Raw genomic sequence first — 27,599 nt, 5'->3', positions numbered from 1 at the left:
TAATATCCACAGATAAGGCTTTCAGCAGTGTGAGTAAGCGACCTCCATTGATGGCTTACAGGAGAGGTCCTAGCCTGCGGCAACTACTGATGAGACCTATGCAGCATCCCACTGCACAATGGACCCAGTGGCTTATGAACTCTAAGCCTGGTTGCTTCAAATGTGCCAACTCTACTACTTTTAGGTCTATGATTGCTGGTTCCAGTTTTCCCCATCCCCATAGTGGCAGGAAGATCAATATTAAGCACAAATTACTTTGCACCATGGATCATGTGATCTATATCTTGATCTGCCCATGTGGGCTTTACTACATTGGGATGACTACTAGAGGATTCCGCAAGAGGATGGTGAACCACAGGTCGTCTATACAGTTGGCATTATCAACGCACGGTACTGACAAACCTGTAGCACAACATTTTTTTGGATGCAAAGCACCAGTTGACATCATTACGGTGCATGCTAATTGACCATATTCCCAAACTGATAAGAGGTGGCAACAGGGAACTGTTGTTGAGAAAACGTGAGGTGGATTTTCAATCTCGATACAGTTGCCCCACGTGGGCTGAAAGAAAATCATCCATATAATATATTCTTTTGATGATCTGGTGCTAATTTTTAGTTTGGCAGCGCTGGCAATTATATATATGTGTTTTCATGTTTTTTTGTCTGATTTATTATAGTATATATTTTTCTGTCTAATTATTTTTTTATTTATTTTTATTGTTTATTTCATTTTTTCTGTTTAGATGTATTAGTGTTACATGTTTATCTGATTTGTACAATATTTGATAAAGTAGATTTTTGTGTAGTGCTGAGTTGGATGTGCGCTGTTGCTCATGTGACTCGCCAGGGTTGATATTAACCTGTGGCTTGTTGCGTGTCCAATACTGACCACCATCTCCGTTTAATATTTAAAAAATTTTTGTGTATATTGTCAAGTATTATGCACTTAAATGTGATTATGGTGAATATTGTATTTGTTCTATTCTGTTTGAGCCTGCTTGGTGTCCTTACTACTGGTTTTGCATTTATCTTTGCAATATATTGATTAACAGTTTTGAACAGCTAGTTCTATTTGATTATTTACTTTTGTTGCCATGGTGACATTTTTCCTTTTATTCTGGAGTGCAAGCCCTGATTTGCTATCTGGGCTATCTAGCCAGGTATTTTGATATGTCATTGGTGTGCTGCTTCCGTCTTTGTGCGCCCCATCATGTGGAAAGCACAGTGTTTGATACAGCTGGGTTCTCTATAGATTCAATTGCTCTCTCTGACGCGCTGCCGATCATGTGACTATGCACTTTCGGTTTGCATGCGTTCCACGGCGTGGAACGCATGCCACTTCCTGTTTGTCCATGAACAACCGTTTTTTTGATGTTACTATGTTTGTCCATACATATGCGATGTGCATCTGTCGAGGTGAGTGAGGGATTATACAATATCATGTCTCATAGCCTGCATGGGCACTTTGCAGTGTTTTTTTGCTATCCTGTAAGGCTACTTCCTGTTTCATGCTGATGAGACACAAGTGTTGTGCACTACCAGGTGTGGGGACTATATAAGCAGGCTCAGACTTATGGGTGTTATTGCTTCTTGGTTGCTGTACTGTCTTGGGTGGTGAGTCTTGACAAAGGTCCTTAGGGACCGAAATGTCAACAGACCGTGTGTTATGGATTAAACCAATTGATTTATACTTTTGTACAACAAGTGGTGAGTGCTTTCTTCCTTCCTGACTGTATGCAAATGGGCCTTTGAGCCTCTAGAGGAGCACCCCCTGATGTCATTCTGTATGGACTAGAGTGCAGTATTTTCTGGAATAATATATATATAATTAGGGGTGTGCACCGGCCACTTTTCGTGTTTTGTGTTTTGGTTTTGGATCTGGATCTTTCTTCGTGTTTTGGATCTGGATTGGTTTTGCCAAAACCACCCTTCCGTGTTTTGGGTTCTGGGTTTTGTGTTTTGGATCTGTATTTTTTTGAAAAAAAGCATAAAAACAGCTAAAATCACAGAATTTGTAGGTTTTTCTGCTCCTATGCTATTATTAACCTCAATAACCTTAATTTCCATTCATTTCCAGTCTATTCTGAACACCTCACACCTCACAATAGTGTTTTTATGTCCAAAAGGTTGCACCGAGGTAGCTGGATGACTATGCTAAGCGGCACGAGTGGGCGGCACAAACACGTGGTCCATCTAGGAGTGACACTGCAGTGGCAGACAGGATGGCAGTTTGAAAAACTAGGCCCCAAACAGTACATAATTCAAAGAAAAAAAAGAGGTGCAAGATGGAATTGTCCTTGGGCCCTCCCACCCACCCTTATGTTGTATAAACAGGACATGCACACTTTAACAAACCAATCATTTCAGCGCCAGGGTCTGCCACACGACTGTGGCTGAAATGATTGGTTCGTTTGGGCCCCCACAAAACAAGCTGGCTCTACGGAGGCAAGATGTCGTCCTCATCCTCCTCATCCACCGATTCCTCACCCTCTTCAGTGTTGTGTACATCCTCATCCTCACAGAGTATTAATTCGTCCCCGCTGGAATCCACCACCACAGGTCCCTCTGTACGTTCTGGAGGCTGGTCTCCCTGGAAGAGTTGATAATTCATTTTTATGAACATCATCTTCTCCACATTTTGTGGAAGCAACCTCCTATGCCTTTCGCTGACAAGGTTCCCGGCTGCACTAAACACTCTTTCGGAGTACACACTGGAGGGGGGGCAACTCAGGTAAAATAGAGCCAGTTTGTACAGGGGCCTCCAAATTTCCTCTTTTTCCTGCCAGTACAGGTACGGACTGTCTGACATGCCTAATTGGTTGCTGTCACCGATGTAATCCTTTAACAGACAGACGCATGCTTGTCGCTGCTGCTTTGAGGATGCAGGTGCAGCTACAGCCCACACAATTCACAAAGACAGAAAAAAAAAGAATTTTATTTTTTGTGGAGCGCACTTTGAGGGTTACACCACCCTTTAACAGACAGACGCACGCTTGTCGCTGCTGCTTTGAGGATGCAGGTGCGGCTACTGCGCATACATTTCACACACAAACACAGAAAAAAAAAGACGATTTTATTTTGTTGGAGCGCACTTTGGGGGTAACACCACCCTTTAACAGACAGACGTACGCTTGTCGCTGCTGCTTTGAGGACAGTATCATATGCAGTGACAGCAGACTTGTCAGAAATTGTTGGCACGTCCTTCAGTCCGGACCAGATGTCCAAACCGGCCCTTGACTTATGAAACAGGCACACGCTTGGCGCTGCTACTGTGTTGATGCACATGCGGCTGCATCGCACACAAGTCACAAACACAGAAAAAAAATAGTTTTTTATTTTTTGGAGCACTTTGGGGGTTACACCACCCTTTAACAGACTTATGGGACACAGACGCATGCTTGGCACTGCTCCTTTGTTGATGCACGTGCAGCTACAGTGCACACAATATCAAAGACAGGAAAAAAAGAATTTTTTATTTTTTGTGGAGCGCACTTTGAGGGTTACACCACCCTTTAACAGACAGACGCACGCTTGTCGCTACTGCTTTGAGGATGCAGGTGCAGCTACAGCCCACACAATTCACAAAGACAGAAAAAAAATTATAATTTTTTTATTGTTTGTGGAGCGCACTTTGAGGGTTACACCACCCTTTAACAGACAGACGTACGCTTGTCGCTACTGCTTTGAGGAGGCAGGTGGAATCTAGACGGGATTTGGAAACAGGGACACACTACCTCCATCAATTGTCTAAATCCCACTGCACTAATGGCGGATACCGGACGCACGTCTAACACCAACATAGCAGTCAAGGCCTCAGATATACGTTTTGCTTCAGGATGACTGCTGTCGTACTTCATCCTCCTCGCTAAGGACTGTTGGAGGGTCAATTGTTTAGTAAAAGTAGTGGTGTTCCTACTTCCTCTCTGCGATGATGAACAACTCCCAGCAACAGCACTAGGAGGAAGTGGTTCTTGATCTTTACCTATTTTATTTTTATCGGAGAAAGTTTGGTCCTCCATTTATGTTATATTGATATATACGTGCGGCTAAAGCGCACACAAACACAGAAAATAATTTTTTATTTTTGTTGGAGACTAGTGCACTTTGTGGGTTACACCACCCTTTAAGAAATGAGCCAGCTGGCCCTTTACTTATGGGACACAGGCACACGCTTGGCGCTGCTCCTTTGTTGATGCACGTGCAGCCACAGTGCACACAATTCACAAACACAGAAAATATTTTTTTATTTTGTTTGGAGTGCCCTTTGGGGGTTACAGCACCCTTTAACAGACAAGCCAGCCGGCCCTTTACTTATGGGACACAGGTGCACGCTTGGCGCTGCTCCTTTGTTGATGCACGTGCAGACACAGTGCACACATTTCACAAACACAGAAAATATTTTTTTATTTTGTTTGGAGTGCCCTTTGGGGGTTACAGCACCCTTTAACGGTCAAGCCAGCCGGCCCTTTACCTATGACACAGGCGCACGCTTGGCCCTACTTTGTTGATGCACGTGCGGCTACTGCGCACACAATTCACAAACACATAAAATATATATTTTTTTTGCACTTGGGGGGAGCACCCCTGATGGACAGAGCACCCCCTGGACAACACTACAGCACCCCTTTAGGACTGGGACACTGCACAGGACTTTGGAGTGGACACAGCCCCTATGGACAACTGACTGCACAACACAGTCCAGCCAGCCCCTATGGTCTTTGGAGGAGTGGACACAGCCCCTATGGACAACAGCAGCACAGCACAACACAGCCAGCCCCTATGGACTTTGGAGGAGTGGACACAGCCCCTATGGACAACAGCAGCACAGCACAACACTACACTACACAGCCCAGCCAGCCCTAACTCCCACCCTCCCTCTTCACTGTCCTCAGCCGAGTGAGAAAATGGCGCCGACGCGGGTACCTTATATAGAATCCAAAACCCGCGAGACCCGGAAGGCGGGATGATGACGTTTTGCCTCGATTTCAGATCCGAGTCAGGCGGGAAAAGTCGAGCCTGACTCGGATCGGCCTCGGATCGGGGGGGCTCGAGGGGGGTTCGGATTTCAGAAATCCAAACCCGCTCTCCATTAATATATATATATATATATATATAATATATATATATATGGTGTTTCACTCACTATTGGCCCCAGACACGATTAATGTGGATGCCACAGTACACAATACCACTGTCACAAGCAGGAATACCTACTGACTAGCAGTGGCGGCTCCAGAGGTGGGGCTGTAGCACAGTCCAAAATTCAAATAGGGGAACCACACCAACTGGCATTCTCACTGGCATCCTCACTGGCAGTTGGTGTGGCTCCCCTATTTGAATTTTGGACAGCACTGCTGACTAGGGGGGTGTACAGCTGGCCTTCACTTCACGCATGCGTGTACAGCTGCCCTTGATGCTAATGGCGAACACTTTGAACACTTGCTATGACTTCCTCATGTTTCTCATAGACTACTAGGGGCACTACAAATGGAGGGGACAACTACTAGGGGCACTGCATAGGGGGGAGGGGACAACTACTAGGGGCACTGCATAGGGGGGAGGGGACTACCACTGGGGGCACTGCATCGAGGGACCACTGCTGGGGCAATACAAAGGGCAATACTGGGGGTACTGCATAGGGGGGAGACTACAACTGGGGCCACTATTTAAGGGGCACTGCATAAGGGTTACCACTATTGGGGGCACTGCATGGGGTGTGGACTGCTACTGGGGGCACTATATAAGGAGCACTGCATAGGGGGTACCACTAATGGGGGCACAATATATAAGGGGCTTACTACTGGGGGCACAAGGGCACTGCACAGGGGGGACCACTACTGGGGGCACTGTATAAGGGGCACTGCATAGGGGGATCACTACTGGAGACCTGCATAAGGGGGTCCTCTCCTGGGGCACAGGGGGGCACTGCATATGGGCACCACGACGGGGCTGTTCCTAATCTTTAATTTTACTTTACATTAATCCCATATGGACACGCCTCCTCCCTGGAACACTTGAGGGGGGGCGCCGTAGCACGCACGTTCTTCGGGCACCCTGGCTACACGCTACCCCTCTGCCAGGGCCGCCTGCATGCATTTGCCCCCAGGCTAAAAGTTGCCAGCCAGCCCCTGGCCTGGACAGCGTTCTTTCCTTAGCTTTTTGCAGAGAGCCGATGTGTCCCACACTGAGGAGTTTGCTGCCTTGCGCTCACTCAGAGGTGACGTCAGTGGGGGTTCCGTTAACACCAACGTGTTTCGTCACGTAGGACTTTTTCAAGGTGCCTGTGTCATGAAATCTGTCTTCTTTTATTCCTGTGGGGGTGCTGCATTTGGCTGATTCTTTAAATCAATTTAGTTGCTTAATGATCCCATTTTCACTAATACTAAAGCCAGAATAAAGGACTATGGGCCTGATTCAGAGCCGGACGCAATTAGCGCTCGCTCGTCCAGAAAAAGGGGCTGGCTATTTAAATTAACCGTTCGCTCTTTGCGGTCTGTTCACGCCTCTAGGTCTGAATGAGCGAACAAAACTTGCGGTCGTTTTTTGGAAAAATACGCCCCCTGGCCGCTCGCATCCTACGTCATGTCCGCTATTTATTAAATTAATGAGGGTATGAACTGCTCGCTATTCTTGGGGTTGGTTTTTCCTACCACAATTTTGCGAGCAGTTCTGACTATAAAATAACCCAGTGACGTGGTCAATGACGCTGCTGTATTAATTATGCACACCCTTAAAACGCCCGTTTTGACATTTAAGCACGCCTGCGTTCGGATCTCCACTCCCCGTTTTTAAGCACCTTCCCCCGTTACCACCCACATATGCCTCTTTCTGTCACTGAAATTATCAGGCATTGCGAGCACATGAATTTCGACCGCACTGACTAGTTCGCGCATGCGTATAACGATCCGTACGCATGCGCAGTTGGGCAAACATTGCTAGGAGCAAACGAGCGCCCACTTACGAGTGGCTCTGAATCAGGCCCTATGTATATTAAAATTGGGTGTGTTTTATTTAAATAATCTAAAATATAATAAAACTTCAAGAAAAAACATTAATAAAAGTGCTAAATGTATTCTCTTATGCACACACAGGACCTCATTCAGAGCCGCTCGCAAAAAGCATTTTTTTTTTAAGCCGGCCTCCTGGCTGCTCGCTAAGCTGTGGATGGCCACCCACAGCTTTTGCGAGTGGCCAGGCGATGGTCGCGGTGGTCAAGACCATCGCGACCATCGGGCTTACAACAAGACCCTTGTGGTAGGGACTCATCTGCTGCAAGCCCCAGTGATCTTCCGGCTCTAATAGAGTCAGAAGCTCACTACTGACATCACTGGTGATGTCAGTAGGGCCGCCCACAAACGGCAGGCGTTCCTTCAGGAAAGCCTGCATTTGTCCAGCCACTCCCCCCCCCACCCCGCCTACAAAGCGGGGCAAGCTGGCGATCAACTTCGACAGCCGCCCTGTTTGTAGCGAGCCCCAGAGCGAGTTAATTTTTCACTCGCTACGGGGCTTGCACACGCCGCGCATGCGCAATGCACAACCATCTACCCGCTTGCGAGCGGGTCTGAATGAGGTCCACAGATTGCTACAAAAAAACATTTTGCTTGAAGTTATCAGCAGAATGCATCATTGTGTTCAACTTATTGCCAGGTCCAATTATGAATGTAAAGCATATATAAATGAGAGAAATATTGTTTTGTATATATGCGCAAAGATTGTAAAAATATATATTATATAAGCGCGAAGATTGTAAAAATATATATGTATAGAACTATAGATATGTGGAAAAAATCTATTAGCATAAGTAATTATGGAACGAAAGAATGAATTGAAAACTATTAGTATATGTATGAGATGGAATCTTTGCTTATACATATATATTTTTGCGCTTTGCACAATCTCATCCACATACAGTATTCCAACCCTATACATACAGTATTCCATCGCATCCATTTTTTGGCTTGGTTTTCTGGCTTGCACAAACCCAGCTGGAATCATCACTGGAAAACAGGAAGAGTTTAAAACTCTCATACACCCAGTGCTCTGGGCGATGGCAGCGGGCAGTTAGTAGGCCAAAGTTCTGTAGTGCCATGGACTGATGATTTTGGCTATGCTGGACGAGCATGGCAGACTGTGGCTGCAGGCCATTGCAGCCGACTAACCATTAAGCACTGGGAGGGCTGGGACGTTTACTCTCACCTGTTTATTTATTTTATGTGCCGGTGTGTGTCCAGGCCTAAGCCTGTGTATGCTAAAGTGCAGTGTCTGCTGCCATTAAAGACATTGCTTTACCGAGTACCTGTCTGTCGTGAGTCCTCTATTCTACATCCCGTGTTACATTATATATACTATAAGTCTCCAACATGCGCAGTGGGAGCAGGGGTGTGCACCTCAGGTAATTATTAAGCAGGGACGAAGTCGGGAGAGGGTGGGATGTAGCATGTGGGAAGGGGGGCACATTTGAAAATGTTGTTTTAATGTCCGATTAATACCAGATATAGAAGATCCCAGCTATCCTTACTTTATGTGACAATTTGAGATATTAAATACAGGAATAAACAAACAGCAGGTCCTTCAACAATTCATCCCCGCCTTACTTGAGAATTTAAGCGGCCCATATACAGTGCGATTTTTTGCACGATGTGGACGATTTCGCAAAACCATAAGATTGTGATCTATTGTGTACTATGTGATACACATTAGCATCATATGATCATAATGATCAGTCTTACATCATTTGAACACATCGTATGGAGAATTTCAAGGGAAGAATCTCAAGGGAAATCGTCAATATCGCACCGTGTATGGCCGGCTTTAGGGCGGCTTCACCAAGATCTCTAAAACCATTGTTTTTACAAAAGCCTGTATATCTTGGGGAATATGCTGCCAAGTTTACATTTTGTGGTTTGTGCCCTTATTGTCGGGTTACAGCCCTCAATCACTACTCTATTATTTCCATTTTTATAGCCACTAGAACAGTCTTTGAGGGCTACAATAGTGTACATGTGGTTGAGGAGTAAGCCACCAATACCCAGATGCTTCTGTTTCAAGCAATCATAGCCCAACAAGAGGACAAAAAAACCTTAAGAAAAAAAATTGCAATAACCCTGTGTGAGTGGATAGATCTAGATCAGGGGTGCACAAAATGTTCTAGTCCGAGAAGCACACTGGGAGATCACACTCTCAGTTAAAGAAGCCACTATAAAATTTTACTTGCTTTAGTAAAATACATACAATTTACTAGTGGGAAAGTCCATGAAGCATTGTAAAAGGTCCCTATAAAGACAGAAGTATGGGCACTGCTGCAAAGCAGGATACTCCACCACCACTGGAGCTGTGGCCATCCCATGTAACAATACATTCTCATTTCCCCCCGTAGCAACACATTTTCTCCCCTCTGTAGCAGCACCATCACAATCCCATAGCAACACATCCTCCTGCACTGCCACTGTGCAGCCCCTGCACTCCCTTCCGTCACCTTCCTCCATCCGCTGCTGCTCTGTTTGACGTTCCTACACTTGGGGCTAATAAAGCTGCTCAACCTGTGCCAGCACCACAGTACTGATACAACCACAGGGAGAATAGTATAATATCCCAAGTAAAGAAAAGCTGCAGTTTAAATGGAAGATTCTAGGCTTCATTTTACCTGTTTCTCAAGTACTGCAGATGTGTAGAAAAATCAATTTTCTTATGGAATGATACAGTGTTATCATGCAGATAGCAACAGTCACCCAGGTAAATGAGAAGTGGATGTATTCTGCAGTAATACCTCAAATTTGCTTTCATCCCTTAGGTTGATGTGTTTGAGATTGAAGCTGTGTCACTTGGGAAGCTGCAGTCCGTGCTCGTAGGCTGCGAGGCCAATCACAAGTCACAGTACTGGTACTGTGAGAAAGTAATCATCAGGGAACAGGGAGGACTCTCAGAATATTGCTTCCATTGTGAAAGGTAACATTATTCACACCGTCACAATTCAACATCCAGCATTTTTAAGTGCTGTATATCTGTATTCCCTCAAGGATACTTCTGTGTTTGATGTCAGTTTTATGGCACCTGAGCCCCCCAAAATAATCCAGAACCTGTGTCACAAAAAGGTTTTTCAGTAAAGTCTGCACTTTCATTTGCCTGAGATCTTACTGCCTGTCACATGGGCATTCATTCTTTCAACACATTTATTTCTAGAGTTCAGAGTCAAACTAAAAATTTCCATTTTAACCCAAAGGAGACCTGCAGTGTAATACATAATGCCATGCAAGCTTCCAGCTGGAAATCAAGGGAGAGAGATCTGTACAGAAAATATAAAATTGATAAATGGTTTTGCAAGGTGGTAAAAACTGTCTGTGCGTGTAGTATTTTTAACGTAAAAAATTATAAAAAATTTGGGAAGGACCCGAAAAAGAGTTTCAGCCACCTTAGGCAAATACACTTGTATCACACCCCCCTTCCATGTTTACTTTCATATTCATCAACCTGCAGCCAGTAGCAGCGCTTGCTGCAATCATTGCAAATCTCCACCTCAAAGACACGCTAGGAGCCTGAGATTGCCATGCAATACAGAGAGCATCCCAGTGACCACTATACAATAGAGGGAGCATCCTAGTGAGTGCCATATAACACAAAGAGCATCCCAGTGACTGCCATACAATACAGGGAGCATCCAGTGACAGTCATACAGTACAGAGTTTTCCCTAGTGACTGCCATTTATGTTCATTAGCCCCTAATGACATCTCATCAACATAATGCCTTCATTTAATTAACCCATTTACCCTCATAATCAGCCCCAATAATTATTACTAACTCCATTGTTCTTTACACTAATGCATCCAGCCTAACTCATATGTTGCTTATCATATTCTTGTCTGTGCTGCTCCCACTCAGTCTGTAGCTGGTGGTAATGAGGGTGGTGTTATAAAAGACAGTGCTATAAGGAAGGAACACACTTTTTTTCTTGTCCAATTTAACATGCTCAGGGCCCCATTTATCAACGAAGGTAAACACCAGCGGTATTTTTCGTTTATTATTGTGATACAAACAAAAAATCCACTGGTATTTACCAATATTTACCCTTCCGGCGCGAGGTCCTAACGTTGCCAGCGACGGGGGTCTTGTGTAATTCGCATGCGAGACGGTCCGTCTGCGCATGTGCATGACACGAGGACCCGGCAGTAGAAGAGTATCAATTGCGCTAGTACAGGTGTGCATCTTGTATTAGAAAACAATTATCCAGACTATCAAAAGATAAAAATAAATCACTTTAATTTTAGTATAGGCATATGAATAAAAAAATTCAAGCAAAAACGTAATATAAAGATATCAGATACACTAAATATTGTGATAAAGACAATTGATGGTAAAAAAAAAACAAAACCCTGGAAGGCTTCACTGAAGTCGGAAAGGTAGCACTAAGGGGTTATGCTTCGTTGATAAATGGGGCCCTCAGTTAGGGGTAGATGTAAAGTTAGAAGCTGATTGGTTGGTACTTTATCTCTCTCTACTATATCTCTCTTCAAGGATTGATATCTCCCCTGTGGTCTTAAAGCATCCGCCGCCTGTGTTAAACCTACCTAAATTTGATGTTAACAAGTCTATAAAAATCCATAATCTATATAATAATCAAAAAAGGGTCTGTCACATTTCAACATGCACAGTGAGAGCCACGGCACACACCGCAGCTGTTGCATGCCCCCCCCCCCCCACCCCCCCCAATAACACACCTCAGCGATGGAACTGAGCACCCGCAGCTGAAGAGGAGAATGGGACTACTACACTGGGAATAGGCAAGTATAGCAGGGAGGGATAGGGCGTAGCAGGTTGAAGTGACCCAGGATATACAAGGTCCATTAACTAGTATAATATAATAATAAATTATATTGCTTCTTATTTCATTTTTTTCTGTAGGCCATTATTGCATGTAAAACTTAAACTATATGCATTTTACACTTATAGGTGGCTTCCATATATGTCTAAGGGCGATCTTCATTCAGAAATTGAACTTCAGGTGCAAGGTAACATAATGACATCAGTAGGTTTAACAGGGTCTTCAGCAGAGCAATATTAATTATATATAAAGCGCTAAAATAAAAAAAAAATAAAGTTATGTGTATAAACATTTTATATGGTGAGATGCCAAATATGCACATTATTTCTATTTCTGCCTCAAATACATCAACCTCTTCATAGACACAGACAGCAATAGCAATGGAGACATCCCCAAGATATATACTAATCATCAAGATAATTACAGGGATGATAATAAAACATCAAATCATTTCTAATGAACTGTTATTAAAGTGAAAAAAAATATTCATAATAATAAACTAAATATATTTTTAAACTAATTACCCACTTAACGGGCTATTTTTCCCCAAAAAAACACGCCAAGAAGTTGTCTATTTTTTACTTAATTAAATGTATAATGTATTTTATAAAATTGATTAAAATATTTTATTGAAAAAAAAAATACTCCCTTTTACCCATAGGCCCCCATTGTAATAGTTCCTCCCACCCCCAAGTGGCAAAAGATCTCCCATCTGTAATACATCCCCAATGGCATTTCCCCCCTCCCCCCTAGTGATTAAAGATCCCCAGTGGAAGAGGCCCCCCCCACAGGGTTAATAATTCTTATGTAGTATAATTACTCTTCCCCAGTGCCAAAGATAACCCTCCCTCTCAGAGTATTACCCACTCCCCCCAGGAGTGGCTCTTACCTATCCTGCAATAAAACAGAGCCAGGGGACAGTGGGGCATGTGTCAGGGAGGACTGATCATCTGTCCCCCCAGCTACAGCTGATATGTCATATTGTGACAGAAAGGTCGGTGAATAGAGACTGCCTCATCACTAAAGGGAGAAGGAGCAGCAGTAGGAAATCCGTTCTACACATGTGCAGAACACATTACCCCAGTGACAGTCAAGAGAGAGACCTGGACAGCGAGTTTTCATAATATGCAACTGTGTCAGCGAAAACCCAGTTGCCTGTGTTGTATCCCATGAGACTATGCCCAGTAAGTGGTTAAGGCAGTGGTTCCCAAACTTTTTTGAATCACGGCACCCTAGAGTATCAGCATTGTTTTCACGGCACCCCTAAGCCAGAAGTTTGTTATTGAGAAATTCAGAAAAAAAATGTAGTGAAGTAAATTGTGCTTACCTGTCATCCTTAGGCTCAGTTATGTAGTGGTGGACAGGGTTCCACTTCTGTTTGTCATTACATTACATTACATTACATTGACAATAAAGAATTTTATTTGGTGTTGGACCACCAACCTGAGGCACCCCTGCAAGTGTCCCGAGGCACCCCAGGGTGCTGCGGCGCACAGTTTGGGAACCACTGGGTTAAGGCTAATTTGAACTTTTTCTGAGGACGGAGACATATTACCAGAACATTTTCAGCAGCAAAGCAGATCAGTAAATGTGTGTCCTGAACTGGGCCCCACCCCCTTTGCGCATGACATCATGATATCATACATAGGGGGGCGGGGCCATTAGCACCGGAAGTGCAGCGGTGATACGATGCTTCAAGATGCTCTGGGCAGCTGTACACACGTCCAAAGGGCACTATGGGTGGCACTGCCACTGTAATACTGGCTGCAGGGTACTGTTCCAGACACCCTGCTAGCCAGAAGCAAGGGCCATGCAGCAGCGACAGTGCCGCCCACAGAGACCTGCGTTTTGTGCGGCACCGGTTGTACAACCCTAGTTGCGGCACTGCCTGTGGGAAGCAATGACCCGTCCACTTGTGTGTTAGGACAGGACTGCATATGACAGGGGCAGTATGATAATGAGGGGGACAATGGAGGCACATAAACAAATGCCGTGTGAATTTGTGTATTATATATGTAAAATCACTGATATCATATTATACTTAAGTTGTTACATAACAAGCAATCACTATACTGTCTATTAATTCTCTCTTCATATCCTAGAAATCGAACTGTCTAATGAAGAGAAACGCCCTGCTGAAATCAATGGTAAATTTAGTCAAATTTACATTTTATATCAGTCCCAGGTAACCTGTAGTTAACCAGGAGCTGTGAAACTACAAGTCATAGGGGTAAATTTACTAAGAATCGTGCGTGGGCGAGTTTGCAATCTCACACGAGTTTAACCTGTTTTTCCGACTCGCAAATTTACTAAGGGTAAACACATGTGAACTCGCAGGAAACAGACATAAAAACTCGCATGAGTTTACAACACACGACCAAATACACCATCAGCCAAACTCGCAAGTACTTTCCATAGGAAACCAACCAACTCTCGAATTTACCAAGAACTGAGTTTTGAAACTCACATGAGAAATTACAAAACTCTCAACAAAATAGACTTTTCAAATAGACGACCTCCTCAGGTGAGTGTTTGTGTGAGTTGGGATGTGTTTGCATGTGTTCACAGGTGTTTCAAGTTGCAGTTAGTGGGAAAACAAGGATGATGTTTTTTAAATGTGCCAAATCAGGTGCATTGATTTGTGAGAAACAAAAATGGCAATATATACTACCATTGGTATTCATTACATGTAGCTGGGATTTCACGACCTCCACCACAAGAACCATGTTCTACTCCATAGAAAAATTCACATTGCGCCCCATCTTGGTTTTGCCACTCTGCCTGGGCGCCTCATCACTGTCCGCTTGAGATGCAACCTCCTCCACCTCACTCTCTCCCTGTCTCTCCTCTCTGCCCTGGATATATTCCTTTCCCCCTCCCTATACAAATGCAAAACACACAGAAAAAAGAGACAAACAAACACAAACCTCCTCTCCTACTACTCACAGACATGCCACACACACAAAACACACTGACAGGACAAAAGAAAAAAACACAATCAAGAAAGACAGAAAAATTAGACAAACAGATATATGACAAGACAATAAATAAGCACAAAACAATTTCCACATACCAACCAGCAATCTATTCCAGTAGCCAAAAACTCTTCTACACCACTAAACACACTCCTCACTTTCCTTCTGCAACCTCCAACCAACAAAACCCTCAAAGGTTTGGCTGTTTGTGGTGTTTTCATATGCTTAGGCAGTGTGTACATGACGTGACTGCTTCAATCAGAACATGTTTCTAGGATGATGCATTCATTCTCCTGTGTGTTTTATAAACAAAACTATTCTCCTGTGTGTTTTATATAACCACATCCATTCTCACACTTGTTTTATAAACACAACCATTCTCACACGTGTTTTACAAACACATCCATTTTCACACATGTTTTGCCTAAAACTCACATGACAAAACACGTTTGCATTCACCATTGAAAAACACGATTTAGCAAAACTCACTTTTTGGTAAATTTACGAGTTTGGTCTGTGAAAACTCACGTGTGTTTGTGGGAACCTATTCTAGTTTAATCTCACCCAAACACGATTCTTAGTAACTTTACTCCATAGTATGCTCTGCCAGATAGCTGACAGCAGCTGACAGGCAGAGGGTATGATTCAGAGTTGGTAATACAGTAAGAGAGAGCAAGTAACTGTGTACCTAGACAGACCATGTTGCAATTCATGGGGTGCAAACAGGGATGTAACTAGGTATTTGAAGGCCCCATAGTAAAAGTTTGTAAGGGCCCCTATTTACCACCCAATAGTAAATAATGTATATAACACATGTAACTTTGACAAGGAAGATGGCCCCCCTCAGCTCTGGGTCCCCTTGTAGCTGCACCTCACCCACAAATACACACATTTTTGTGCATGTGGGGTAAATACTGGTTGCTGTTGCATGTAGTCCACAAATGCTGGACAGCTTTATTTTTCAGTGCAATTTTGATTCAGTTTGAACACACTCCTCCCAAATCTAAATGTCTCTGCACATTTTACATCTGCCCCACCTGCAGTGCAGCATGGTTTTACCAAACTGCACAGTTACTGGCTCTTTCTTACTCTATTCCATATTATGAATCAGACCCAGAGTACGAGTATGCTGTAAATTATAGTCTTACAATACCTGGCGAGCCATAGGCCTGTTATGTATAGGAACATAGGACCTGATTCAGTACGGATCGCAACTGCGAATGTAATAGCAATTACGCACGCAGTCTCACTGCGATGATCTGCGTGGTCATTGTGATCGCAGTCCCGATCACAGTGTAGTGTTTGCGCACGCACACTGCGATGCATACGTATGCACAGAACTCAGCAATCGGCCGATTATGTGCGTAATATCAGTTGCGATCCATGCTTAATCAGGCCCAGTTTTGAACATCATTCTCCTATAAACAGAGGCCCTGATTCAGAGCCGCTCGCAAAAAGCGAGCGCTCGCTCTGAATCAGGGCGTGTGTTTTTTTTTGTTGCGACCTCTTGGCCACTCGCATAGCTGTGGGTTACCACCCACAGCTTATGCGAGCGGCCATGATGATGGTCGCGATGGTCAAGACCATCGCAACCATCGGGCTTGCGTCGAGACCCTTGCGGTAGGGTCTCATTGCTGCAAGCCCCAGTGGACTTCCTGCACTATTAGAGCAGGAAGTCCACCTACTGACATCACTAGTGATGTCAGTAGGGCCGCCCACAAACGGAGGCGTTCCTGCAGGAACGCCTCCGTTAGCTCAGCCACCCCCCCGCCCCGCCTTCCAAACGGGGCAGCTGTCAATCAACATCGAGAGCTGCCCCTTTTGGATGCGAGTGCCGGAGCAAGTGCTTTGTGCGCCCGCTCCGGGGCTTGCGCAAGCGCAGTGCGCACGCCGCGTATGCACACTGGGCCACCAACTCGCGCTTGCGAGTTGGTCTGAATCAGGCCCAGAGTTAGATACAATTAGTTGCAATAGGGCTGATTCTGAGTCGGAAGCATTTATTTTCACAGACACAAATAGCGAGTTTTAGCATATAACTTATACGCAGAAGCAAATTTAAAAGTTTTTGTGTTCTTGGACAGATTTCTCTTTGGGAGAGATGTATCAAGTCTTGGAGAGAGATAAACTATCAACCAATCATTTTTCTAACACAGCCTGTAAAATGACAGTAATGCTGGGTACACACTAGGCGATGTACGTACCTAGTGATGGCAGATGCGACTGGATGATATATCGAGCAGTCCGTACACACTGCACAATCCGGTGTATGACCACTCGATATGTCGCTCCCCCGCCACATCCAGAACCATGGTGTCTTCTCCACAGACAGCCTTTTCATACATAGGGGGAGATTTATTATTATTATTATCGTTTATTTATATGGCGCCGCAAGTGTTCCGCAGCGCCTTACAAAGTACATAAACAAATAGGTTGGTTTACAGTGACTTACAGTACAGTACAATACAATTCGATACAGGACATGGATAATATACATTGCTACATTTGTGACCATAACACCCAGAGAAGCTATTATGCAAAGCAACCAAGTGTTAGGTGCCCTGGTAGAGAGTAAGAAGTAGATGAAGGTAAGACGTAGATGAAGGTAGAGTAATGAGAAGCAAATGTATCAAACTCATTGCAAACTGCAATCAGTCAGATTCTAGCTGCCATAAGTCACCCATTTGTTTTATTATTCCCTTTTGTTAACTTAACTTATTCCTAAACCTAGAAATAAACACACTGACACATGAATATGGAATTCAAAGAGGTCACAGCCAGAATTTATTGATCAAATTGAAATTCTAGAATAGGTGGCAAGAAGAAAGCAGTGCTCCAAGGCCACAGCCCAGTGGATATCAATACAAATAAAAAGGGGCGGATCCCCGCCCTGCACAGACTGACCTGGGGCAGTACCATCCTTCCCTAATTGGCACAGCATTGGTCCCTCCCTTGGAACAATGACCATGTCCCCCCTTTAGGCGGTGACAAACTGGCCGCTCTCAAAGGAAGAATGCTACCACAGGCACTCCTGCGCTAATAATAGGCCGCCCATGAGCACTGCTTCCCGCCAGGCTGCACCTCTACCTGTTGGGAGAAAATCACAGACAAATGCACTATCCAACAACAGAAAAATTTACACAAACCATCTTACACGGGTGGGTGGGGTTGAAATAAACTGGAAAGAGGAAGATGGCTCCCCTCACCAGGCTATTTATATGGAACCTCTAAGCCCTCCCTTAAATCCTACCATAGGCTTATACTCCTCAAGTGACGAATACTAACCACATCCCCCTCCAGCTTTTAACTCTTATCTTACCTAACAAAATTACATATCAAACAGGGTGCTTATCTATCCTCAAACTTATTCAAGTATTCGGATGCATTAAGTCACCCATTTGTTTTATTATTCCCTTTTGTTAACTTAACTTATTCCTAAACCTAGAAATAAACACACTGACACATGAATATGGAATTCAAAGAGGTCACAGCCAGAATTTATTGATCAAATTGAAATTCTAGAATAGGTGGCAAGAAGAAAGAAGTGCTCCAAGGCCACAGCCCAGTGGATATCAATACAAATAAAAAGGGGCGGATCCCCGCCCTGCACAGACTGACCTGGGGCAGTACCATCCTTCCCTAATTGGCACAGCATTGGTCCCTCCCTTGGAACAATGACCATGTCCCCCCTTTAGGCGGTGACAAACTGGCCGCTCTCAAAGGAAGAATGCTACCACAGGCACTCCTGCGCTAATAATAGGCCGCCCATGAGCACTGCTTCCCGCCAAAGCCCGGTTCGCAGAACCAGGCCCGCCACCAAAACTGTGACCTTCTTAATGAAATTAAAACTGCAGAGGTCATTGGTCAACCGCTCTAGCCGCGCGCTCGTGAGATGTACCCCGTCGGGCCTATGCAAGCTCTCTGCCCCGTGACATAAACTTGGGTATTGTATGACGCGTCCACCAAACGCTAAATGACAAGCGTGCAATGGCCATATCTGTTCAATACCCACGAACGCGACCAAATCATTGCCTCCCAAGTCTGGCCCCAAACTTCTCCTCTGCTGCCCATGGGGCATCTAGCAGGCACTTACAGTGAATTTCTCGTAATCCTAAGCAATGCCACTTACGCACTCACAACCAAAATTGGGCATGTAACTCCAAAGGGTGATGGCTAGCCCAGTAAATATAGGAATTTTCCCACACCCGACAGTTAGCACTCACAGACAACCCTGTCCGAAAGTTCACCTAGACAGAATTGGCATTTATACAGACAGATATTGGTATTTAATACAAACAGAAATTGCTATGTATAATAACAACAATAATCTAACCACAAGGAAAGGGAAACAAATAGTTGGGTGACCCATCTGAAGATGAAAAACAGCAAAACCTCCTTGAGGGCAAAAGCTGAAAATCCTTTCAGAATCCCTAGCGGCAGTAGGCATAAGGCCCCTGGGTTTCCCAACAAACTCGCAAGGAGCGCAACTACTTAATGCTACTTGTTTTAAATACGACTTCCACTGCCCTAGCTATAATATAATTCTGAAACACCCTCGTAAACTACGACCTGGACAAAAGGGAGTTAGATTAACATGGATAACCACTGCCCGCCACCTGGAGGGCAAACCCTATTAAAGTACCCCAAAGAGCAACTGGCCAAATCACTGGATCTGCATACATCTGAATAGAAATCCCTCGCTCCCTGCCAGTTAATCTGTCTTAGACCCATCTATTCAGCACAAGCTCAATACCGGTTTGATAACCACCTTATTTTAACATTAAACCTGATAGCGCAGAAATCTTAGTAGCAGCAACTAGCTCACCCATTCTAAAAGCCCTAAAGTAAGCTAATGAAAATGCTAACCAAAAAGGGGGGGGGGGGGGGGAGGCGCCTAGCACTTGACCGAAGCCACTCCTTTACTGGCCCAATCAAATCCTGCAATAGGGCTGTGTTGATGGGGCTCCGCGCAACGCCTTTGTTAGGACGCTCCCTTGCCCACCCTATTAAATACCTTTGTTAATACTCTCTTGCCCACCCTATTAAATGCCTTGTTTAATACAAATAATTTGTCAGGATCCGCCAAACGTGCAACTTGGAAAATTATACTGGGTAACGCTGGAGACAAGCCGCCTTGGAACGACCCCTGTCATAGCAGCTACAGACAAACTCTGCCATACAATCATTAACCGCCCGCTCTTGGAAGCTAAACACCTTGCCAATCGCACAAAACTAGAGTGTAGGTCTTAATGTACTTGGTGCCCATGACTTCCGTGCTAGTCCCTGGATGCCGGCGTGACGATCCGCCAGGCATGGAAGGGGAAGGAGAAACCATGCAAATTAGCAGGAGGCGCGAGCGAATGAAACATGTCCTACTGAACGATATAAGATGTCCACTATCTTGGTAGCAACGCCCGAAACATGCCGTGCCCTAAACTCAATATTCCTTAAACACATAGATGCCTAACCACTGCGAGGCCGGATCCAAGTCCGTCCTAGATTAGAGCCTTCTTATACCACACCTAAGTTATCACCAAACAGGATTTGCCTAATGCAAGGCTTGCTGGACCGCAGTTCGACCGCCACTACAATTGAAAAATTCTCAAGAATAAGGATGTTCCTGTCTAGGCCCTGAACCCCACAGGAAACCGGCCAAGGCTCCGTGCCACACTCCCCTTCAAATGCACCACTTAATGAACAGGATGCATACGTAACGGTCTAAGTTCGGACTTGGCTACGGGTGACGTGTGCAGAACTGTACTCCGTTGAATTTGCGCATAAAAAACAAACAAATGCGCAGCATGTCCACTCCGCTCCAGAGGGACACATATGAGGTGACGAGGCTTCCTAACCCCTGCTGTGGCTCCTTCTAGCCGTCTACTGAAAAACCAACCCCTATGTATGACTCTAAATGCCAAACTGAGGGGGCCCGATAGCGACTGCAACTGTACTAGCGAAACTTTTTTTTTTTTTTTGCCAAAATGAAATGCTTCTAGCAACTCCCCAAAACGCCACGCCTTCGCCATAGGCAAGCGGCATAATCCTATCAAGGTATCGATTTCTATCCGCAAATAAGATAATGCGCATAACTGAACCTTCTTACCTGTCACGAGCCATCGGGGCTCCCATAACGACTAAACTAAGGAAATTAATTGAATACTGGCAAACTCTGGTATCTACTAGCCCCATAACATGAAAACATCCAGGTAGCGGGACACCACAGTATGTCCCAATACCCGCATGGACAACTACTGCAAAAAGTAACTAAAACCTTCAACTAAAGTACACGAAATGAAAAAGCCAATCGGCCGCCATGTATAAACAGTCATCTTAACCACAAGGCCATAAGGGCTTTTCCTCTGTGTAACGTAATTGAGCCCTGCAACTCCAAACCCCAAATATTTAAAGGACTCGGGGTGAAATGGGCAGCAGTCAAAAAGCAGATGCGATATCTGCCTTAGCTAGTAGAGCCCTCCCCCCGTTTGTTAAATGGCGCAGTGATCTGACAGATATTTTGTGTGATTGCCGAACCCTTCCTTTTATGTAAGAGACTCTGTAACAACCCCAATTTACCCAATTCCTTCTACGACACCCCCTTGAAGGCGGTGCACCTAAACCGTACCAAAAGTGGGTGGAGCAAAAGGGGCCACGCATGGGCCCCCACCCAACTTCCGCTTTCAGATTCCTCTCAGAAACCACGGATATTCCTGTGTCAAAGATAAATGCAAACCCACGCCAAAAACCCCCAAATTAATCAATGACGGTGCTTTTCTGAACACCTCTGCGCTGCTGCTGCAATATTCTCCTTGACCCTGTGCGGCAGACCAACGCGCACACCTTGGCTGGATGAATGCTCCCACAGAGCATGCAGATATGACTGTATCCACAGCCTGCCCCATATGACCCTGCGTGATATTACACGCGTAGCACTACCAGCGGCTGATGCCCACAGATCTGGGCAGGCCAGAAAGGGCTGCTTCCGACCAACCGAGGATTCCGCAGGCAAGCTAGGCAGTTGGTCGAGCAAACCAAACCTCAACATCCTTGAAACCTAATTGAAAACACTGCCTGTCCCTCCTGTTGTGTCTGGACTCAAGGTAGCACGCCGCAAAAAACATAACATACCCGAAGGCCCCCGCCATTACTCCTGCTGACTTAGCCTGAACTAAACCTACGTGCGTCAGCCGTTATCACAAACATATCCACAAATTTACTCTTCACTAACCGCTCCCTACTTTAAAACTTTAAATCTTTAAGGATAGCCGTATTCGCTCAGTGAACCATAACCCGCGCTTCATCCGGTACCTCAATTGCTGACACTGTGTTAAATCTCTAAGGGCACCCTTGCTACCCATTAAATTTGCACTAAGTAACGTCTAAGCTTGCGCGGATTTACAAATGAACTGGAAGAATCGCTAGAATCATCAGTGGAAGGGGAATGTGTGCTGCGCAAATGGGTTAACACCATGCTCACCTGATCCTGACGTGGAAGGCCCAGCCACTGGCTCCTTTGTGTTCGCCAACAGTCCCTCGCTGCGCGGTGCGCCCACCACGACTTGATTCGACATCAGCACCATCTGTCCGCTGGACTTCGACAATGGTCCTAGACGCTCAAAAAACTGTGACCTGGGGGCTCGAAAAAATATCCGGTGAAACCCACGCAACAAAGTCCCTCCGCAGAAGAAAGAGCAGGAGATGCTGTAGCCAGCGGGGGTACAGGATCAGGTTTTGGGGGGAGGGGTGTGAGGAGGGGGTGGAAACATGTATGGGTTCAGGAAAACAGCTGTAGTGGCATGCGGCTGGATGGGCATAGCTATTGCGCCTTGTAGTGATGCGCCAATCCCTGGGAAAAAAGGGGGGGGCGGGCGCGTTAGCAGTGGAGGGGGCGAACTGGAGGAGGGTGGGGGGCAGTGGCTGGCAGTGCATAAGCGGGGCGGATGATAAGGGGCTGAAAAATGCATTGGGCTTATGTGCAGCATCCCGGTGGCAGGGAAATAAGGGGGGGGGCAGCCCGGCGGCGCGTCATTGTAGGCTTGAATGGGGCAGGATTATTGTGCTGTGCACCAGCCACCCCTAAATGCAAGGGGGGTGTAACCCCCACCCCAGGGTGCGGGGGGGGAAAGGGGACAAGTTGGTGGGTGGCGCGCTAGGGGACACCGCACCAAGGGAGTCTCTGGTGCTGGCAGAGCAGGGGGGAGGCTGTGCAGGGAGGTGCCCCCCTGTTCTTAAGTAGTGGGGGCATGGGGGGGTCGGAGGGGTGCGGCAGAGCACCATGCGGCGCCTGGCTGCACAAGATGGCCGCCGCAACCCTGTGGGTGGAGCTAGCTACCGGTGCAGGGAGCGGGATGGCCGCGCTTAGCGTGAGGGGAGACGGGGAGTGGGGGCCGTCTAGCTAATATCGCTGCCGCTTGAGAGCAGGCGGCCGCGGGGAAGGGGTGGTCGATGTGGGGGGGCGGCAATCGAGAGCCGGCAGCGGGAGCGCAGGCAGGTGGAGCCTTGCACCTGAGCGAACCATGGCCCTCGCGTGGCTGGGGAAGCAGCCACGGAGGTGAGAGGCCTGGCAGCCAGGGGCGCGGGGGGGGGGACACGGGGCCTGTGTATCTGGAAATGACAGGGAGGGAGGGCACTGGCAGGTAACAGGGACTATATGGAAACACAAGCTGGGGAAGGGGGAAGAAAAGTATGGAACATGTGCAGAAAGGAAAGGACAGGGGGGAAATTAGAAATAGGAAGGTAGTAAAAGATAAAATTAACAGGAGACAGAGAGGGTGGTAGACCAGGGGAAATAAATGGGGTGTGAAATGTGAAAGAAGAAGAGAAAGACAGACATATAAAATACAATACATATGCCACTTAGCCAGCCTGGTTGAAATAAACTGGAAAGAGGAAGATGGCTCCCCTCACCAGGCTATTTATATGGAACCTCTAAGCCCTCCCTTAAATCCTACCATAGGCTTATACTCCTCAAGTGACGAATACTAGCCACATCCCCCTCCAGCTTTTAACTCTTAACTTACCTAACAAAATTACATATCAAACAGGGTGCTTATCTATCCTCAAACTTATTCAAGTATTCGGATGCATTTTTATAGAATGTACCATACTAGATAAATGATTGTTAGGATCTGATTGGTTGCTATGGGCAACACAACACCTCCACTTGTCCTCTTTAGACTGGTTGATAAATCTCCCCCATATGAAGAAGCAGTAATAAGCTCTTTTTTCAGAGAAAACGCAATAGAAAGAGTAATCACTGCTCGATACATTGACCCTTTTGTCACCTGTGAGTAGTCTGGAAATAAATGGAACTTACATGCCTCTGGTTAATGTCAATCCCTACTGGCATTATGCTTCAACATCTGGACCAAGTGTTACACAGATTGCTTTGTTAGAAATTTAATTGAAATACACGAAGGGCGATTGTTTTGGAGGACTTCAATAAACTAAGTGCATCAAAAATGACTGAAAAAATAAATCAATCACTTTTTGATACATTAAGTACATTAACTGAATTATTGTATAGGGAAGGGATGCGCTAATCTTCAGTGGCCTGGCTTAGGTTATAGCTGCTGGGTGTTAGTGAGGGCACTACAGAGCCTCACTGAATGTATACATAGAAGTGATAAAAAGGTGGACACCCAGCATGTATAGAGGCCTTAAATGATAAAATGAACTAGTTATGACCTATTTAGGTAGCCGTGAATATATATTTGAACAATAAGCTAATATAGGGTATATACATAGTTGAATATATGTATTAATAAGGTTAATATAATACAGTGCAGTCTTTGTATTAGACCCATGATGCAGTGAGTATTACATAGGTATACACAGTGGGCCTGATTCAGAGCCGGACGCTCTTGAAGAGCGCTCGCTCTGAATCAGGTGTTTTTGGTTTTTGTTGTTGCGGCCTCCTGGCCGCTCGCTAAGCTGTGGGTGACCAGGTGATGGTTGCGATGGTTGCGACCATCGGGGCTTGCGACAAGACCCTTGTGGTAGGGTCTCGTCTGTCGCAAGCCCCAGAGAGCTTCCTGCTCTAACAGAGCAGGAAGCTCTCCGCTGACATCACTGGTTATGTCAGTGGTGCCTCCCACAAACGGCAGGCGTTCCTTCGGGAACGCCTCCGTTTGTGTAGCCACCCCCCCTGCCCACCTCCAAAATGGGGCGAGCTGTCAATCAAAATCGACAACCTCCCCCTTTTGGTGCGAGACCCGTAGCGACTGTCGCTGGCTGGGTCTCGCGCATGCGCATGCCGGAGCCAGCTCCGGCGTGTGCATACGTAGTGAGGGACCATCGATCCGCTTGCGAGCGCTGTGCACTCGCGAGCGAGACTGAATCAGACCCAGTGTGTGTTAAATAAATACACTGAGAGTGGTTAGACTCTGATAAATAATCATAAAAATGTATTGTATTATAAAAGCAATGGTATAAGATCAATACAGCTGTAACCAATGTGCATGTGTTACTTAATGGAGACTAATACCGGTATACTACGTAGAAACAATATATAACATGACATACAAATCTGTAAAAACCACAGTGTGTGTGGTGTGCAGAGCGATACGCTGGAAAGCGGTTTACTCACTCCACGTATAGGGTAGAGGTAAAGTCTGTAGAAGTCCTGAACGGACTAAACTTGGTGTGACTGATGTCACTCTATATCAATCCTCTACACTGCATCAGGTATTCCTATACCATGCGTGTAGTGGTGTGGTCAGTGCTGTAAAGATGCTGAGTAAGGCTGCGATTTGGTGTGGCCGAAATGTCCGTGCCTTATAATTAGGGATGAGCGGGTTCGGTTCCCTGAGAACCGAACCCACCCGAACTTCGGGGATCCGGGGCGATCCGAGCCCAAGCTCGGATCTCCCTGTCTGCCCCGGATCCCTCTCCCGAGGCAAAACCTCGAGATCTGCTGTCGGATCTCGAGGTTTTGCCTCGAGCGGCCATTTAAAAAAAAATGCCTTTGCCTTTAATGGGCAAAGTGCTGATTGGCTGACAGAGCCGTCTGTCACGGCTCTCAGCCAATCAGCATTATGGTGCTCATTTGCATGTAGCACGGACTCGTGAGATCCGTGCTACATGCATCTGTGTGATTGACAGTGACACAGAGCACAGATGGGTCAGTGAGACCCGTCTGTGCTGCTGTGTATTTCAATGACACAGATGCACGCACGGACCAGGAGATCCGTGCTACTTGCATCTGTGTCATTGACACAGAGCACTAACGGGTCCGTGAGACCCGTCTGTGCTGCTGTGGTAAAAAAAAAAAAAAAAAACCTGTGTAAAAAGAGAAAAAAATGGCGTGCCCCCCCCCAAAAAAAGAGCAACCAGCCCCGGGCATTAGTGACCCAGTGCTGGGTGTGCTTAAATACAGGGGACAAACGACATAGGGGTCCCCTGTACTTAAACACAACCGGCACTGGGCTAGTCAGAACCAGAGCTGGTTGCCAAAATACGGGGGACAAACGACGTAGGGGTCCCCCGTATTCTGCGCAACCAGCTCTGGGCTCTGATCCGGTCCTGGTTCTGGAAATACAGGGGAAAAAAATGAGTAGGGTTCCCCTGTATGTTCCAGAACCAGCACTGGACTTTTTCTAGCGGGGGGCTGATGCCACAGCCAGGGGAGCCCTTTCACCGGGCCCCCCAGCCGCAGCATCAGCCCTGACCGCTAGTCAGCCCAGGCCGGGGATCCCTGGAGAGCTGGGGACCCCCCCAATAAAGGGGTCACCCTCTCCAGGGCTCCCCAGGCCCAGGCTGATAGCCCGGGGCTATCCCCGCCACCCCTGGTGGCGGTGGGTGGCGGGTTGATTGTGTGGTGTGGTGTAAATAAAGAATATCAAACATTGTCTTTACAAGTAGAACTGCAAGTCTCAGCAAGCCTGCCCCGCATGCTGGTACTTGGAGAACCACAAGTACCAGCATGCAGGGCATTAAGGGCCCACTAGTACCTGTAGTTCACCTGTAAAAAAATGTTTAAAAAAAACACAGGACACACACACCGTGACAGTATAAGTTTATTAAACATACATACACACACACACACACACATGTACACATACTCACCTATGTAACCCTGTAGCATCGGTCCACTTGTCCGGTAAAGTATCCATAGGGGACCTGTGAAAAAAAACATACTCACCATCTCCTATGCGAGGTTCTGTCCTCTTCGTTCCAAAGTAGGCATCCCCGGACTTGGCAAAAAAAAAAAACGAAAACGCGATCCACGAACTTAGTACCGTTCTATAGAACGGTACTTCCCGAATGAGAGCTTAGCGGCGGGGTATCACCATGGAAACCCCGCTGCTAAGCGTTCATTGGCTGAGAGAGGCCATCTCGCGTCTCTCTCAGCCAATGAACGGCTCCCTCCATTGTAGTCAATGCTGGGAGCCGCAAGGTTATTAAAGTTTACCCTGCGGTTCCCACCATTGACTACAATGGAGGGAGCCGTTCATTGGCTGAGAGACGGGAGATGACCTCTCTCAGCCAATGAACGCTTAGCAGCGGGGTTTCCATGGTGATACCCCGCCGCTAAGCTCTCATTCGGGAAGTACCGTTCTATAGAACGGTACTAAGTTCGTGGATCGCGTTTTCGTTTTTTTTTTTTGCCAAGTCCGGGGATGCCTACTTTGGAACGAAGAGGACAGAACCTCGCATAGGAGATGGTGAGTATGTTTTTTTTCACAGGTCCCCTAGGGATACTTTACCGGACAAGTGGACCGATGCTACAGGTTACATAGGTGAGTATGTGTACATGTGTGTGTGTGTATGTATGTTTAATAAACTTATACTGTCACGGTGTGTGTCCTGT

General features: G+C 46.0%; 1 protein-coding gene across 1 annotated transcript in view; it reads left to right on the top strand.

Annotated features, from left to right (window-relative positions):
* The window catches only part of RP1 (RP1 axonemal microtubule associated), a 668,735-nt gene that overhangs the window by 309,484 nt on the left and 331,652 nt on the right, over positions 1-27,599 (top strand). Inside the window, exons 22-24 of the mRNA XM_088469748.1 lie at positions 9,794-9,948; positions 11,948-12,006; positions 13,922-13,966. Coding sequence (XP_088325874.1) covers positions 9,794-9,948; positions 11,948-12,006; positions 13,922-13,966 — 259 coding nt within the window. The remainder of the gene's footprint in view (positions 1-9,793; positions 9,949-11,947; positions 12,007-13,921; positions 13,967-27,599) is intronic.

Source organism: Taudactylus pleione, unplaced genomic scaffold (assembly GCF_031769625.1).
Source record: "Taudactylus pleione unplaced genomic scaffold, aTauple2 ptg000093l, whole genome shotgun sequence".
Classification (NCBI taxonomy): domain Eukaryota; kingdom Metazoa; phylum Chordata; class Amphibia; order Anura; family Myobatrachidae; genus Taudactylus; species Taudactylus pleione.
This window is presented reverse-complemented; position numbering and strand designations above follow the sequence as displayed.